Source organism: Eremothecium cymbalariae, chromosome 1, assembly GCF_000235365.1.
Source record: "Eremothecium cymbalariae DBVPG#7215 chromosome 1, complete sequence".
NCBI classification, from domain to species: domain Eukaryota; kingdom Fungi; phylum Ascomycota; class Saccharomycetes; order Saccharomycetales; family Saccharomycetaceae; genus Eremothecium; species Eremothecium cymbalariae.
This window is the reverse complement of record NC_016449.1, coordinates 222,522-236,076: the sequence shown is the minus strand read 5'-3', so window position 1 is coordinate 236,076 and position 13,555 is coordinate 222,522. Positions and strand designations below refer to the sequence as shown.

General features: G+C 42.2%; 7 protein-coding genes and 1 further gene across 7 annotated transcripts; 4 read left to right on the top strand and 4 right to left on the bottom strand.

Moving 5' to 3' along the window:
• Positions 1-206: 206 nt before the first annotated feature.
• On the top strand, positions 207-533 carry SUI1 (translation initiation factor eIF1; the record flags this gene model as incomplete). The annotated part of the gene is made up of 1 exon (XM_003644136.1): positions 207-533. One exon carries the CDS (start codon positions 207-209, stop codon positions 531-533), a length of 327 nt encoding a protein of 108 aa, XP_003644184.1.
• A 21-nt stretch (positions 534-554) lies between these two features.
• Positions 555-1,204, bottom strand: VPS75 (Vps75p; the record flags this gene model as incomplete). Its single annotated transcript, XM_003644135.1, has 2 exons — positions 555-1,113; positions 1,182-1,204. 2 exons carry the CDS (start codon positions 1,202-1,204, stop codon positions 555-557), a joined length of 582 nt encoding a protein of 193 aa, XP_003644183.1.
• A 250-nt stretch (positions 1,205-1,454) lies between these two features.
• Ecym_1111 lies at positions 1,455-3,729 on the bottom strand (the record flags this gene model as incomplete).
• Positions 3,730-3,920: 191 nt separating this feature from the next.
• Positions 3,921-4,391, bottom strand: Ecym_1110 (diphthamide biosynthesis protein 4; the record flags this gene model as incomplete). Its single annotated transcript, XM_003644134.1, has 1 exon — positions 3,921-4,391. The coding sequence occupies one exon, from the start codon at positions 4,389-4,391 to the stop codon at positions 3,921-3,923; it is 471 nt and encodes a 156-aa protein (XP_003644182.1).
• Positions 4,392-4,626: 235 nt separating this feature from the next.
• On the top strand, positions 4,627-5,862 carry RPA49 (DNA-directed RNA polymerase I subunit RPA49; the record flags this gene model as incomplete). Its single annotated transcript, XM_003644133.1, has 1 exon — positions 4,627-5,862. One exon carries the CDS (start codon positions 4,627-4,629, stop codon positions 5,860-5,862), a length of 1,236 nt encoding a protein of 411 aa, XP_003644181.1.
• Positions 5,863-6,004: 142 nt separating this feature from the next.
• Positions 6,005-9,901, bottom strand: RAD50 (MRX complex DNA-binding subunit; the record flags this gene model as incomplete). Its single annotated transcript, XM_003644132.1, has 1 exon — positions 6,005-9,901. One exon carries the CDS (start codon positions 9,899-9,901, stop codon positions 6,005-6,007), a length of 3,897 nt encoding a protein of 1,298 aa, XP_003644180.1.
• Positions 9,902-10,507: 606 nt separating this feature from the next.
• On the top strand, positions 10,508-12,322 carry NRD1 (Nrd1 complex RNA-binding subunit; the record flags this gene model as incomplete). Its single annotated transcript, XM_003644131.1, has 1 exon — positions 10,508-12,322. The coding sequence occupies one exon, from the start codon at positions 10,508-10,510 to the stop codon at positions 12,320-12,322; it is 1,815 nt and encodes a 604-aa protein (XP_003644179.1).
• Positions 12,323-12,636: 314 nt separating this feature from the next.
• Positions 12,637-13,446, top strand: MRPL17 (mitochondrial 54S ribosomal protein mL46; the record flags this gene model as incomplete). Its single annotated transcript, XM_003644130.1, has 1 exon — positions 12,637-13,446. One exon carries the CDS (start codon positions 12,637-12,639, stop codon positions 13,444-13,446), a length of 810 nt encoding a protein of 269 aa, XP_003644178.1.
• Positions 13,447-13,555: the final 109 nt, after the last annotated feature.

Genomic DNA, 13,555 nt, shown 5'->3' with positions numbered 1-13,555 from the left:
GTTCCTGGAAAGTGTGTTTGAAAGGAAGCGTTGTCCCAACGCCAAAGAAAGACGGGCAATTGCAGAGAAATGCGGGTTAACACCTATACAGATAAGAATATGGTTCACAAATAAGCGAATGCGTTCCAAGACGCGAGGTGCGCGCTTTTAAAAGGACAGCTGAAAATTTTCTCTGCTTACCTTCTACCTCACACCCCACCGCCACCATGTCTATCGAAAACCTCAAGTCGTTCGACCCCTTTGCTGACACCGGCGACGACGAAGCCTCCTCCTCCAACTACATCCACATCCGTATCCAGCAGAGAAACGGCAGAAAAACCTTGACCACCGTCCAGGGCATCCCCGAGGAGTACGACCTCAAGCGCATCTTGAAGGTATTGCGGAAGGACTTTGGCTGCAACGGCAACATGGTCAAGGACGACGAGATGGGCGAGATCATCCAGTTGCAGGGCGACCAGAGAGCCAAGGTCTGCGAGTTCCTGATCACCCAGCTGGCCATCCCAAAGAAGAACATCAAGATTCACGGTTTCTAGGCGCTATATACTTTGTCTAACTTAATACATATCTTCTTCCTCTTCTACGTCTCTCTGTGCTTCCGCATAGTATCTTACACAATACGGATACAACTCTTCACTGAACAGCCTGGCTAACTCATCCCCATTAGCAAATTCCTCCTCAGGATGTTCTCCTGTCCACTGGAACCATTGGAAGAACGATCCCTCGTAACCTTTGGGTATCTCAATATCAACTGGAGAGCTGCTCATCTCCTCATCCTCTCCCACCTTAAACTCCTTCCTTACCGTTTGTGCCCGTAACTTCCCCTTAACCTCCCCAAACTCAATCGTAATTGCAAATTCCCATCTCTCTGTCCATCTCCATTCCACCTCCACGCGCCGAATCGCCTCGACGTACCTAAAATCACACGCCCGAATATAGTTCGCAAATTCCCCGTGCTGCGTCAGGACAATTCTCCAAAAACCCTCTATCCCTTCAATCACCGCACTCCTCTTTTTGTAAACAGGTGCCAACAGCACCTTTCTCTGTTTCTCAAGCTCCAACTCCACTGCCTCCATCTCATCCTCCAACTCAGAAAGAGCTTGTAGCGCCGATGCCCTATGCCAAACGCAACATCCAGTTAGTCTCGTACACCACTACTAAACCTCTAAAACAAACAAACATACGTCACTTCTAAGTCTCCCTCCATCACTCAAACACCAATAACTGCTTCTCTACTTCAGCCAATCCTTCCAACCACGCTAAGCCCTCACTTTCACCACCAAGGGACCCCATCTGTAAATTTCACCTACTTTTTCTGAAACAAGCTGCATCGAAAATTTCTTTTGTCATTCATTAACTCTAAGCACCACGAGACACACGAACTCCAACCCCCTCACCAAACGTAGCACGTGCATAAGAACTACCATAAACTATACAGCACTTAAACATAATACTATCTACGCCGCACCGCTTGCCAGCCACTCGTCATGGACCTTCTTCTGCTGCTCCCACTGCTTGCGCAACCGCTTGCGCATAGACTTACTCAAGGGCTCCCCCTGCGCATCCTTCAAGGGAATCCCGTCCTCGTCCCACTCGCCATACTTGGATGGATCTTGAAACAGCTCCTCGGGAGCAATCTTGCCACGCTCCCTGCGCTCCTGCTCCCTCGCCTCCGCTGCCCTGGCCGCCGCCGCCCGTGCACGCACCTTCTCCTCCATCTCCTCCCGCTGCCTGATCAACAGCTGCTTCTCTTCATCACCAATAAACTTCACTAGCGATGCGGCTTCATCCTGCCGGTCCTCAACACTCACGTTTAGCTCCAGTAACTGCACGTCACGCAGCCGATCCGACAATGCAAGCAGCTCCACAGAAGAGGCCCCTCGCCTGGCCAAAGACCGAACCTCATCTCTGAACCGCGACAAGCACCGAACATATGGCATTGCGATGTCTTCGACAGCTAGATGGGCTTCCGCATGCGCTTCAACCCACCCCAACCCATCCGCACGAACGCCAATGCCTAAAAGCCCCACCAAACGAGTGACATACCGTGCCACACTAGCCACCACCTCCGTACGTACATTCGTGCCCGACGCCGCTATATACGTGTTCGCCCTGCCCACCAGCTCGCCAACACTGCGCAGCATCCCCCCGACATTCAGGTTATCGCACAACTGCAAATGCACACGCTCCGCCGTCTCGTCAAGACATTCACGCAACTCCGTTTCCAACCGCCCAGGACGCCTCACAGCCCCACCTTCTTCCAGCATCAACGCACGAACGGTACGAAAGAAATTACCAACGCTTTGCTCCCACGAACGGACCTCCGCCATCACAGATTCTTTGAAATCAAGCTGGCTCGTCCACGGAGTCATGGCAAACGCTAGGCGCAGCTGCCGAGCCGTATGCCGCTCCAGAGCCTCCTCAATCGTGATGAAATTCTTTAGCGATTTGGACATCTTCTGGCCCTCGATATGCAAATGACCAGTGTGCAAAAAGTAATTGACCCACTGTTCGTTCTCGAAACATGCCTCCGACTGAGCCAACTCGTTGTCGTGATGTGGGAACGCCAGATCTATACCACCCGAATGTATGTCCATCTGCGCTCCATGGATATCACTCGCCATAACAGAACACTCAATATGCCACCCAGGACGACCGCGGCCCCATGGCGACGGCCACTCGGGCTCGCCGGGCTTCGAAGACTTCCACAGAGCAAAGTCATTTGGGCTACGCTTGCCCCCCAAATCTTTCCCCAAAGAGCCCTCGCCGTCCAGGATCAACTCCTCACGACCACGATTCCAAGGTTGGCATTTGGCATACGAGTGCTTAGGAGACGCCTCGAAGTTCCGAGTGTCAAAATAAACGGAACCATCATCTGTAACATACCCGTAGCCATTCTCGATGATCCGCTCCACAAACACCACGATCTCATCCACATACTCAGAAACACGCGTGGTTACTGTTGGCGGTCTGACATTCAAACGCTCCATGTCCTCGTTGAACCGCGCTTCCCAATACGCAGGCAACTTACGGAACACTTCTGGTTCACGTACACTAGACCCACCTTCACGATCCAACACAGGAACCATCACATCCTTCACCAAATCGTAAAACAACTCCGGGTCCCTTAAATCTTTTTGCTCTAGAGCCTTGATAGCACCATCGACCGCAGCTACATGCATTGCAAATTTGGGATTGGCTACTTTCTCCCTTTCAACATCCAAACTGCCATACCACTTTTTGTAATCATCAATGCTAGAAGCCTCCTGGACCAGATTCCGTTGGATATACTCTATCAATGCAACTTCTACTTTATCCTCTACCTCCGTATCCACAATCGGATGCTCCAAAACATACTTATCAAACAGATATTCAAATCTAGCACGCACTATGATCTTGTCATCTATATCCGTCACATTCTGAACAAAGACAACATGATAACCAAAATAATCCTCCATAATCCTCCTATTAATATCAATACTCACATAATTACGAGCATGGCCCATATGAGCTGCATCGTAAACAGTAGGTCCACAAGAATACCACGTCACCTTACGACCTTTCGACAACGGGACAAATTCCTCCTTACTTCTTGTTAAACTGTTATATAACTTCAACACAGGGTACTCTTTAATACCTTCAGGTTTAATCCATTTGGGCTGTGTAACTTTACCCAGTGGTTGACGACGACATAATATTCTTGACTGCCTTCCGTATCAGAATCCTGTTCATTCTGCTCTCTATACAATTGACTATAAAACTACTTTCAATCGTCATCGAAAACTTTTTTTCAAATATCCTATCATTCTAATACCTATAAGCTGCATAAACCAACACACAATTGCATTTACAAACTGTTTGTAACATAGCATAATTATTAATACACCCAGCAATTGATTCAATCGAACATTAAATTGTACCAACTACTCACTATAAACTATATCAAAGTTTACGTTGATCCATAAAGAACATGAATTACACTGCACTACCACATGCATCCCACCTTCTTGTTTCCCGACGGCATGCCCTTCCAGCATAACTTCGTTAAATTCAAAACCTTCATTAACCGTGCACCTAGGGCAATTCATAGTGAATGTGCGGTCCTTTTCATGAAACTCAAATTGATCCAGCGAGTATTCATCCAACCCTTCGCCTGTAATGTAAAACCCTTGCTTCTTAAAACCCTCCGATAGTTCTGAATCATACTTAGCCCGCAATTCTTTATCTATCAACACACGATATGCTTTTTGCAATTGATCGACAGACAAAGATTCATTGCTAATCTGTTTCTTATCAGGATGCGTTTCAAGCAGTCGCCGACGATACGCTTTCTTAATGGTATCCGAATCAGCATCGCTATCAATTCCTAAGACACTGTAATGAGACACATTCATTTTATACCACAAAAGAAACCCTCCGCAGTCCCAATAGAACTACTGCGATCACAATTCTTTTGGTACCAGACCTATAATCCCTCTGTTATAGCATTAGGTTCAACAACATCGAAATTTCTTTTTCTGTGTAGTAATTCAAGTTTGAAAAATTTTCGCCCAGGCGATGAGCCCTTATTTAACCGTCATGTTATAACATGGTCGATACCGCAAAATATAACCTTAACAGCATCGAATTATGACGGTTAAGAGGCACCATACTGAAATAGAAATCACATCTGTAAGACAACAACCCTCAATAGCGGTTGCTTCTTTCTTCAAGGGTTTCCGTGCCCCAAAGGATACTTCATTTAAGTTATACAGCAAGCCCTCCTCTGATAATTACGTATTGCATGGTGAGAATGAAAGATTAGAATACAAAGGTAAAAGCGATGAACTTCTTGATGAAAGTTGTAGCTATGTTTTAGGGCTATATGATCATTCGAAAAAAGCCATCGAGCTCTACAAAACACCAGTTATACCAACTAAAGTTTACTCCAAGTCTAAAAGGAACCTATCTGGACCAAAGATCAAACAAGGTGAAGCTAAAGCTTCCGAAATGAGAAATGCTTTAGGAGAGGCATTTGGTACTAAGAAAGCAAAGAAAGCAATTGCTGATATTGAACGTAATCGTATTGATTCAGATAAAGTGGTACATTCTGCTATTGATATTATCAACAATGTTACAGACAGCGGGAAACACCTCCCCTCTAGAGAACAACTACAAACATCCTCGTCGACAGATAGACCCACTCCTTTGGCAAACGTTGATGCCACCGATGTTGAACAAATTTATCCATTACACAATATAATACCGAAAAAAGAATGGAGTTTTCTTCGTGTGGGACCGATTATCAAGGAGGCAGATGTTGAACAAAAATTACAAATGCTACCATATTCCAAATCTCAATACGTTGCTAAAAAGATTTCTACCCTTACACAAGCTGCTCACATGCAAAAATTGCAACTCCTCTATTATTTGTCATTACTCTTGGGTGTCTATGCCAATCGTAGGACAAACGACAAAATCATGCTAATGCAAAAACTCAATTCCCCACCTGATACTTTGATAGACGGTATTTTAGAAAGATTCGCAGTCCTGAGAGCTGGTCAGTTTGGCAGATCTAAGGATCGTTCTTTTACTATTGACCCACAACGTGAAGACAAACTACTGTGCTATATTCTTGTCATAATCATGCATTTGGATAACTTCCTTGTCGAAGTATCTCCAATTGCCCAGGAACTAGGTCTCAAACCTTCTAAACTAGTAAATCTCCTAAAGACGTTGGGTGCCATAGTTAAAGGTGCCACAGTCTCTCAAGCGCAAGCGTTTGGTATCCCTAAGAGTGCAGCTTCTACATACAAGATTGCAGCCTTGAAAGTTCCATTCAAGTTACCTGAAATGAACAAGAGAATGAAAGCTAGCAGACGTTAATAGGAAACAAGCTCTTCAAACTTAATGCTGTACATAATCTATAGAAAAGCAAACAACAAAAATAAATATCATCTATCATCAACAGTAGATTTAAACCCTATTAATTTGCTAGGAATGGTTACTATGGCCGCTCATATCACATTTATTCTTTTGCCGTGGCAATGTCGACCATCAGAATCTCTGATTTTTGCCTATCATCTCTTTTAACCTTCCAGAAATGATCTGTGAAGTTTACAGCATTCATATGACTTAAAAACTTCTCATCATGTGTAATAACAATCAACTGGAAATTTTTTTGATGCCTGCGAACTTCAAGGATATTACTTAAAGACCTAGCCAAACTAGCAATATTATCCTCATCCAAATTAGTCGTAGGCTCATCCAACGCTATAACGCCACAATTTATACCAAACGTTTCTGATAATGCAAGCCTAATAATAATGGAAGCCAGCACTTTCTGCCCCGCTGAGCACCTGCCTCTCATGTCTAATTCCGCATCCTGTTTATACATAACAACACGATAATTGTAAGATTTCCCCTTATTATTGTTACTAAGCTCATCGGACTTGATTTTAATCGTATCCACATCAGTACCACTGTAGGTCCGCTTCCATAACTCATCAATAATACGATTAATATCCTCCATCTTAAGACGATGATATTTCATAATAGCACTATCTAGGACTTTAGAATAAGTATCAATATCATCAGCAACTAACGTCTTTGTCTGAAGCCTTGCCCACTCATTCTGGTAATTTATATCAACATCTTTATATTCTGTCTGTAATTGTTTAGTCAACGAACTAATTTGATTTTGCAGTTGTTTGATCTCCCCCAATTTCCCCGCATTTTCAGAGCTTAACTTCTCAAACATAAATCTCAACCTTGTCGATTCTTGTTGATAACGGTCACGCTCAGCTTCGGCGTTCTGTGAATCTAGGTTTAAAATATGTTCCCCAATCTGAGCTAACCGACCCTTCAAATCAATTAAATCAATGTTTAACTTCATATTTTTCTGTTCAGAAGTGGAGTCTTTCAGCTTCTGGGATTCTGAGATTATCTTTTGGTTCAATTCATTGACTTTATGTGACAAAGTATCAATTTCTTCGTTGCAGTCCTGCAAAGAAGACTCAACATCCTCTAATTTTTTTATTCCATCTATCTCAAAAGCTTTTATCTCCTCGACGATAGAATTAAACACTCCAAAATTTGATTTCAATTCCGTTAAATTTAAATCTTGTTGCTGCTCTAACTTTCGATTCTCAATACGTACTTCTTCTAGTGATTTCTCAAGTACACCAATTTCAGAATTTAAACCATCAATAATTTTTTGAATTTCTAGTACCACGCTATCCACATTACCATATTTTGAAGCTATATCATCAATATCCTTCTGAATATGCCGCTTTTCTTCGAGTTTTTTTTCGATATAATTAACTTTAAATGTTTTCTCCCTAACAAGATTTAACAAATTGTTATATTCTGTGGAACTGTTTTCTTTTTCTTCCTGCAACTTCCCAATCTCCTTACGTAACAATCTCAAACGTCCATTAATGTTTTTCTGTTTAAGTTGGAATTCATCTATTGTTTGAACCCCATTAGAATGTTCGGAATATATACTCAATTCCTCCTCAATTCGACTACAATCAGCCTCAGATTGATTTAACTCTTTTCGGAGCCGGATGACATCGTTAACAATCGGTTTTAAGGTTCTTTCAAAATGATCTTGTGCTTCTTTTAAACGATTATGTTCACTATCAGCTAACTCCATGTTTAACTTGGAGTTATGGTGGACAACTTTCCACTGGCTAACATTTTCTTGAGCCAATTTTACTTTGGATTCAACTTCCCTTAAAGCAATAATATCCTTCTCTAATTTTCTCAAGGAAAAATAATATTCCTTCTGATCCTGTACCTCTTTTATTAAGGTCTGCTCAAAATCAGATTTGGTTTTAGAATGTAACTCTTCCAATAAATTAGCTTTCTCAACATCATTTTGAAATTTCCTTTGGCATAGATAACAGCAGTGATCATTCTCCGCAATTTCGAGAGCTTTTAAGTTAAACTCAAGGGTTGTCCTATGCATTTTTAAATTTTCAAGGGAAACTCTATATGACTCTTCACTTTCTAGTAGCACCTCATCATATTCGTCAATGCTACAATCCTCAGGCAATTCGTTCGCAAGTTTCTCCCTCAGGTCGAGAACTTTTTTATTCAATTGATTTAATTCTTTCTCTGCTGATCTCAATTCAATCTGAAATTCAGTACACTTGGCACTCGCTTCTCTATTGCTTCTGCTGCTACTTGCAATTTGCTTCTGTAGGTTTATGTAATTCTTTTTCAAATCTAGTTCAAAATCGTCTGTAACCTCCATTCCCAATAATTGACTGCTCTTGTCGCCTTCAATTTTTAAAATACTACTATCCAATTCCTTCTTCTTGTCTTGAATGGAGCTCTTTAACATAGAATACTTGGCAAGTAAATCTGAATGCTGGTTTGTTTTCGAAATCTGATTCTGGACATTTTCAACTTCATGTTCAAGGATTAACATCTCATCGTTCTTAGCTTTTATATCCTTATTGAATTGCTCAAAATTTTTATCCTGCCTCCAAGTGTCAACAAGAGACTTATACTTTTCCAAATCTTCTTTAGAAACCTTTAAATCGCTCTCAGTCTGTTCAATTGATGTTAACCTAACATTTAAGGCATCCAACTGTTCTTTCAGTTTAGTCGCATCACTTTCAGTGTAGGAAAGTTTCTGCTCTTCCTTGACCAATGTATTCCTCTTCTTGGCCAACAAATCTTGGCAGCCCTCTTCACGTAATCTGTTGTCTTCTCGTGCTTTGCTAACAGCTTTTTCAGTATCAAGAACCAGCAATTTCATATCGTGCAAAATATCAACACCAGAAAACTTGTACTTAGCAACTAACTTGGCTGACAGTTCTTCGTGCAACTTCAGATTATTCACATACTTTTCCTTATTAGAACTCAGTACTGCATGCTCAGATATCATTGACTCCCGGATGCCCCTTAGCCTCTGAAGCTTCTCATCAACATTAGAAAGATCGTCCTCTAATTTGGAAACGACATCACGTTTTTCATCTACAGCAGATGAAAAATTGTCCAACAGCTGCTGCAACTCATCCCTGCTCATGTCTAAAGGCTCGATTGATTCCTCTAGCCGTTTTATTTGGTTAGCAACAGATTCCCGGGAATGCTTTAGGTTATCTAACTTAGACAACACCTGCTGAAACTCCTGATTTGACTTAAACAGCTTATCAGACTGCTCGGTAATATCCTTTAACTGAGCTTCAAGCACAGGAAGGGTCGCTTTATAGCTCTCCGTCTTGTCTTCCAATTCGGAAATGGATAGTGCTATGGCTCGGGACCTATCACGATCGGTCTTCAAATGTTCGACAGACTGCTTTAGCAGCCGGATATCCACCGCCATATCCTTTTTGATAGATTTCAGGTTATCCAAAGCCTTGGTAAACTTCATAGCCTGGAATATCTCATCAAACCTCTTCTTCAAATTAGCAGGCTCGCTTAACGGCCACAACGAATCCTCCTGGTGACAAAAGATAACATAATCCAAAATAGCCTTGGGAACCCCAAGATACAAAGGAACCTGCTGATCCAGATCCGCAGCCCGCGTGCTCAAAGTCGTACGTTCCCCCTTATTAATAGAAACTAACTGGCCCTCCAAAGTCTTGAATGTCGCCGTCGACCGCTTCTTCATCAACTGTATGTTCCTCGTTACAACCATCTGCACTCCATTTGCATTCGTAAACGCCAACTTAACCTGCGCCCTCACATCTACCTCACCATTAATCTTTGGATCATGAATAAACGCCCCATTCTTCGAATTAGGTGGCAAGTCCCCTGTAGTAGCGTATTTCAGACACTCGATAATAGTCGTCTTACCGCATCCATTAGCCCCAACAATCAAAGTCAACGGCTTGCCAAATTTGATTACTTCCTTATCACGTGCATCAAATGACCTGATACCCTGTATGGATAGGTTATGGATTGCAGACATTTCACGCAACTGTTAACTCTTATTTACGTACTGCTATCGCTTCTTAACTATTCATCTCCCTTCGAATCTTTTCCACTTTATATATATTATGTAATCCCATATTACGCGCTTTGCAACTGACAGATTCCAGAACTTCTAATGTCTGACAGAATCCATCACCCACTACGGTAGATTACCCGGGCTTCTCTGCGAATTTGAATTGCTCTTGTTTCACTCACTACCAAAAATGAAAAAATTACGAAACAAAGGAGTATATAAGTGGACAATCAAATTCCAGGAAAAGGGTAGATTCCCACGAAGTTATTAACAGTCCTCTCCACACTCACAACAACGTTGTTTTGTAAGTACAGCTTAGTTCAATACATCTGCTAGTTATCTACTTGACGAGAAATCCAGGATTAGAGAACGCGTATAATCAAGTAGCATCTGCTGAAGAAATATACTGTCGGACGCTTTTGTTCACATTACGAATATTCTAACGGGCATTTTACAACTGTTTCAGTTGTTGCTGCAAAAAAAAGAGAGAGCGATAATTACATGACTCATAGGAGCAGCTGGAGCACGTACCTCATATAAGAAGAACCCCACTCAAATATTGTACACAAAATGTCCAATCACGAGGATTTTGTAGCCACTTTAGAATCCTTAAAGGAGTTAAAATCTGGTATCTCAGGTTCTAGAATCAAAAAACTGACCACCTATGCTTTAGAAAATGTAAATGCTGAAGAATACTTGATCGAAAAAATAATGAAGTACTCACGTACGTGTCCGGCGACACATAAATTAGGTTCTCTTTATGTCATAGACTCGATTGGGAGGGCCTTCTTGAACAAGTGCAAAGATTTGAACCAGTCGATGAAGTCCAACGCACAACCTGGTTCTTACGGACATGCCTTGTTCACGTTGGGTGAAAATGTTCAAACTTTACTTAGTGACGGTGTTGAAAAGAGTAGTGCCGAAAACAGAGATAAGATCAAGGACTTGGTCGACATCTGGGATAAAGCTGATCTTTTCCAGAAAGGTGTTTTGAATGCTGTCAGAGGTGTATGGTTTGCTCTGAAGGATACCGGAAAGTCTTCTAGTTCACAAGCTTCCGATCCAAAGGAAAAAGCAATTCAAATCTTGAGTAACCTAAAACCAATGGAATCCGTTCCGACCGACGTCTCAGTGCCAGCAGACCTAGGTTCCACGGACCTTGTGCTGCAGCAAGCTGCGTTAATGCAATTGTTGTCCACCTTACAGTCCCAAATGGCTCGATCTGCTGGCGTGTCGGCCGCTGGCCCGCAAAGCTCCCAGGACCATAAGGCACAGCAATCTCAGCGCCAGCCACTTGAACCGCAACGTCACCAGTATCACCAACAACACCACCCACGTCATGAACCTACCCAATACATCGGCAGATCCGCTAGAAGTAACAAAAAGATGGATACCCATCACGAAAGGTCAAGATCTAAGTCTCCCAAGAGGCATGAAAAGAAAACTGTTCACAGCAGCACCACAACCACCAATTCCAGCTCTACTACCAGTAACAACAGCAAAAATAATAGCAGCAGTAATACTAGTAATAATCATCACCTATACCCGGAGGAACGCAACATCCCCAGTAATACTCACTTCAGACCAAGGCACGTCTCTTTCGATCCTAATTTACCCTCTGACCATATTAAGGTTTATTCTCGTACCTTATTCGTTGGTGGTGTCCCAAATACTATGAGGGAATATGATATTGCAAGACTTCTAGGCAAGTTCGGTGAAGTACAAAGCGTTATCTTGAACAACTCCCGTAAGCATGCCTTTGTCAAGATATACTCAAGACAAGAAGCAGACAGTATCCTATCAAACTTTAACAAAGACGAATCTTCACCCCTAAGAATCCGTTGGGCTGTAGGGTTTGGTCCAAGAGATTGTTGTGATTACCAACACGGCTACAGTATTATTCCAATGCACAGACTAACGGAAGTTGACCGCAAGTGGTCTTTGTGCGCTGAGTGGGGTGGTACTGGAAATCAACCTCTGCAATCAGGCATGGTTTTCGAAGAACCCGACATCATAGTTGGTGAAGGCGTCTCTTCTAAAGCTATATCTCAAAAAATGCCCACAGACAGGGGTAACGGCCCAAAATCAGGGAAACCTTTACCAGGAACGACTTTCCGTACTGCTCAAAACCAGAACTACGATGCTGCCATGTTCCCACAACAACCACCTACGCCTGCTGTCCCACCTGCAGCAGGATACCCCCCACCTATTTACCAAGGTATTCCTCCACAAATCCCTCAACCCACTCTATATCCTCAACAACCTATGATCCCAGTCATTGCACCACAGCACCAACCTCAAGATCATCAACAACAGTCTGCAGCCTTTGATCCAACTGCCCAGTTAAACTCACTAATGAGCATGTTGAACAAGCAACAGCATTGACAAAACAACTATGTGCCTGTGTAAGACAAACACAAACGGTGAAAGACAGAGAGAGAAGAGAAAAAACAGAGAGAAACAAAACCAGTATGGTTGTGGCTAATAATACGTAGTATAACGTAATACTTCATCAGTTTAGATGTCTTAATATGAACGTAATAGTAGTTTCGATCAAGATTAGGCTCGTCAAAGGTGACCACATCATAGATCATTTTTCACGTTCATCAAAAATTTTCCACAAATTCTGATAGTCATCAATTCAACTTGCAATATTTCAAATCTTGATTAATACTGAAATATTTACCCTGGTCAGATTGATGGGCAATCCAAGCATGACTACCATCGCCAATAAGGGTGTACCGTTGGTTCAGTCTATTAAGGCTGGTTTGATACTTTCTCGTATTCCAATTGTCACCGCAGAACTGACTAAACTGGAATCACAGTACTACAAATATCAATCTGAACTAGAAAGACGGTTAATGTGGACTTTCCCACAGTATTTTTACTTTAAGAGAGGTACTCTAGCAGAGCGTCGTTTCTTAGACGTCCAAAAAGGTGTGGTTTCCAAACAACCAGGTGTTTGGTTCCCTCAAGGCGTTCCAGATGTCAGACACAACAGAGAAAGAAGTAGAAAACAAGATATCTTATTACCTAAACAGGTATCAGAGGGCCGTGATGATAGTAAAATGTCAAGAGAGATTGTTCCCAACTCTAGAACAACGAATGCGGATGAAGCCAATGACATTAAGAGTCTGGAGAGGAAACTAGACAGGACACTATACCTACTATTAAAGGATCAACAAGATCGTTGGAGGTTTCCTAGTTTCTCTGTATCAGCAGCCGCCGAAAGTGGTGTGAGATCCCTTCATGTGGCGGCTGAGAATGGTTTAAAAGCATCAAGTGATTCGAAAATCAACACATGGACAGTTTCTACTACTCCTGCAGCTGCGTTGCGCGATGGCGAAGTAACTGAGTTCCTAATTAAATCTCACATATTAGCTGGGGAATTCAAACTGCCAGAAAAGAAACCATATAAGGAATTTGCATGGCTCACGAAAGAAGAGATAGAAGCCCATACGGACCCGGAATACTTTGCCAAAATTGACTTCTTATTGGCAAACATTTGAATTACCATTTCTAAGTCACTAAAGCTAACTTGTAAATACTTAAAAGCGGCACTCAAACAAAAGTAAGAATATATTGTACAAATTTCTTTATTTAAAATCTTTTTTGGGA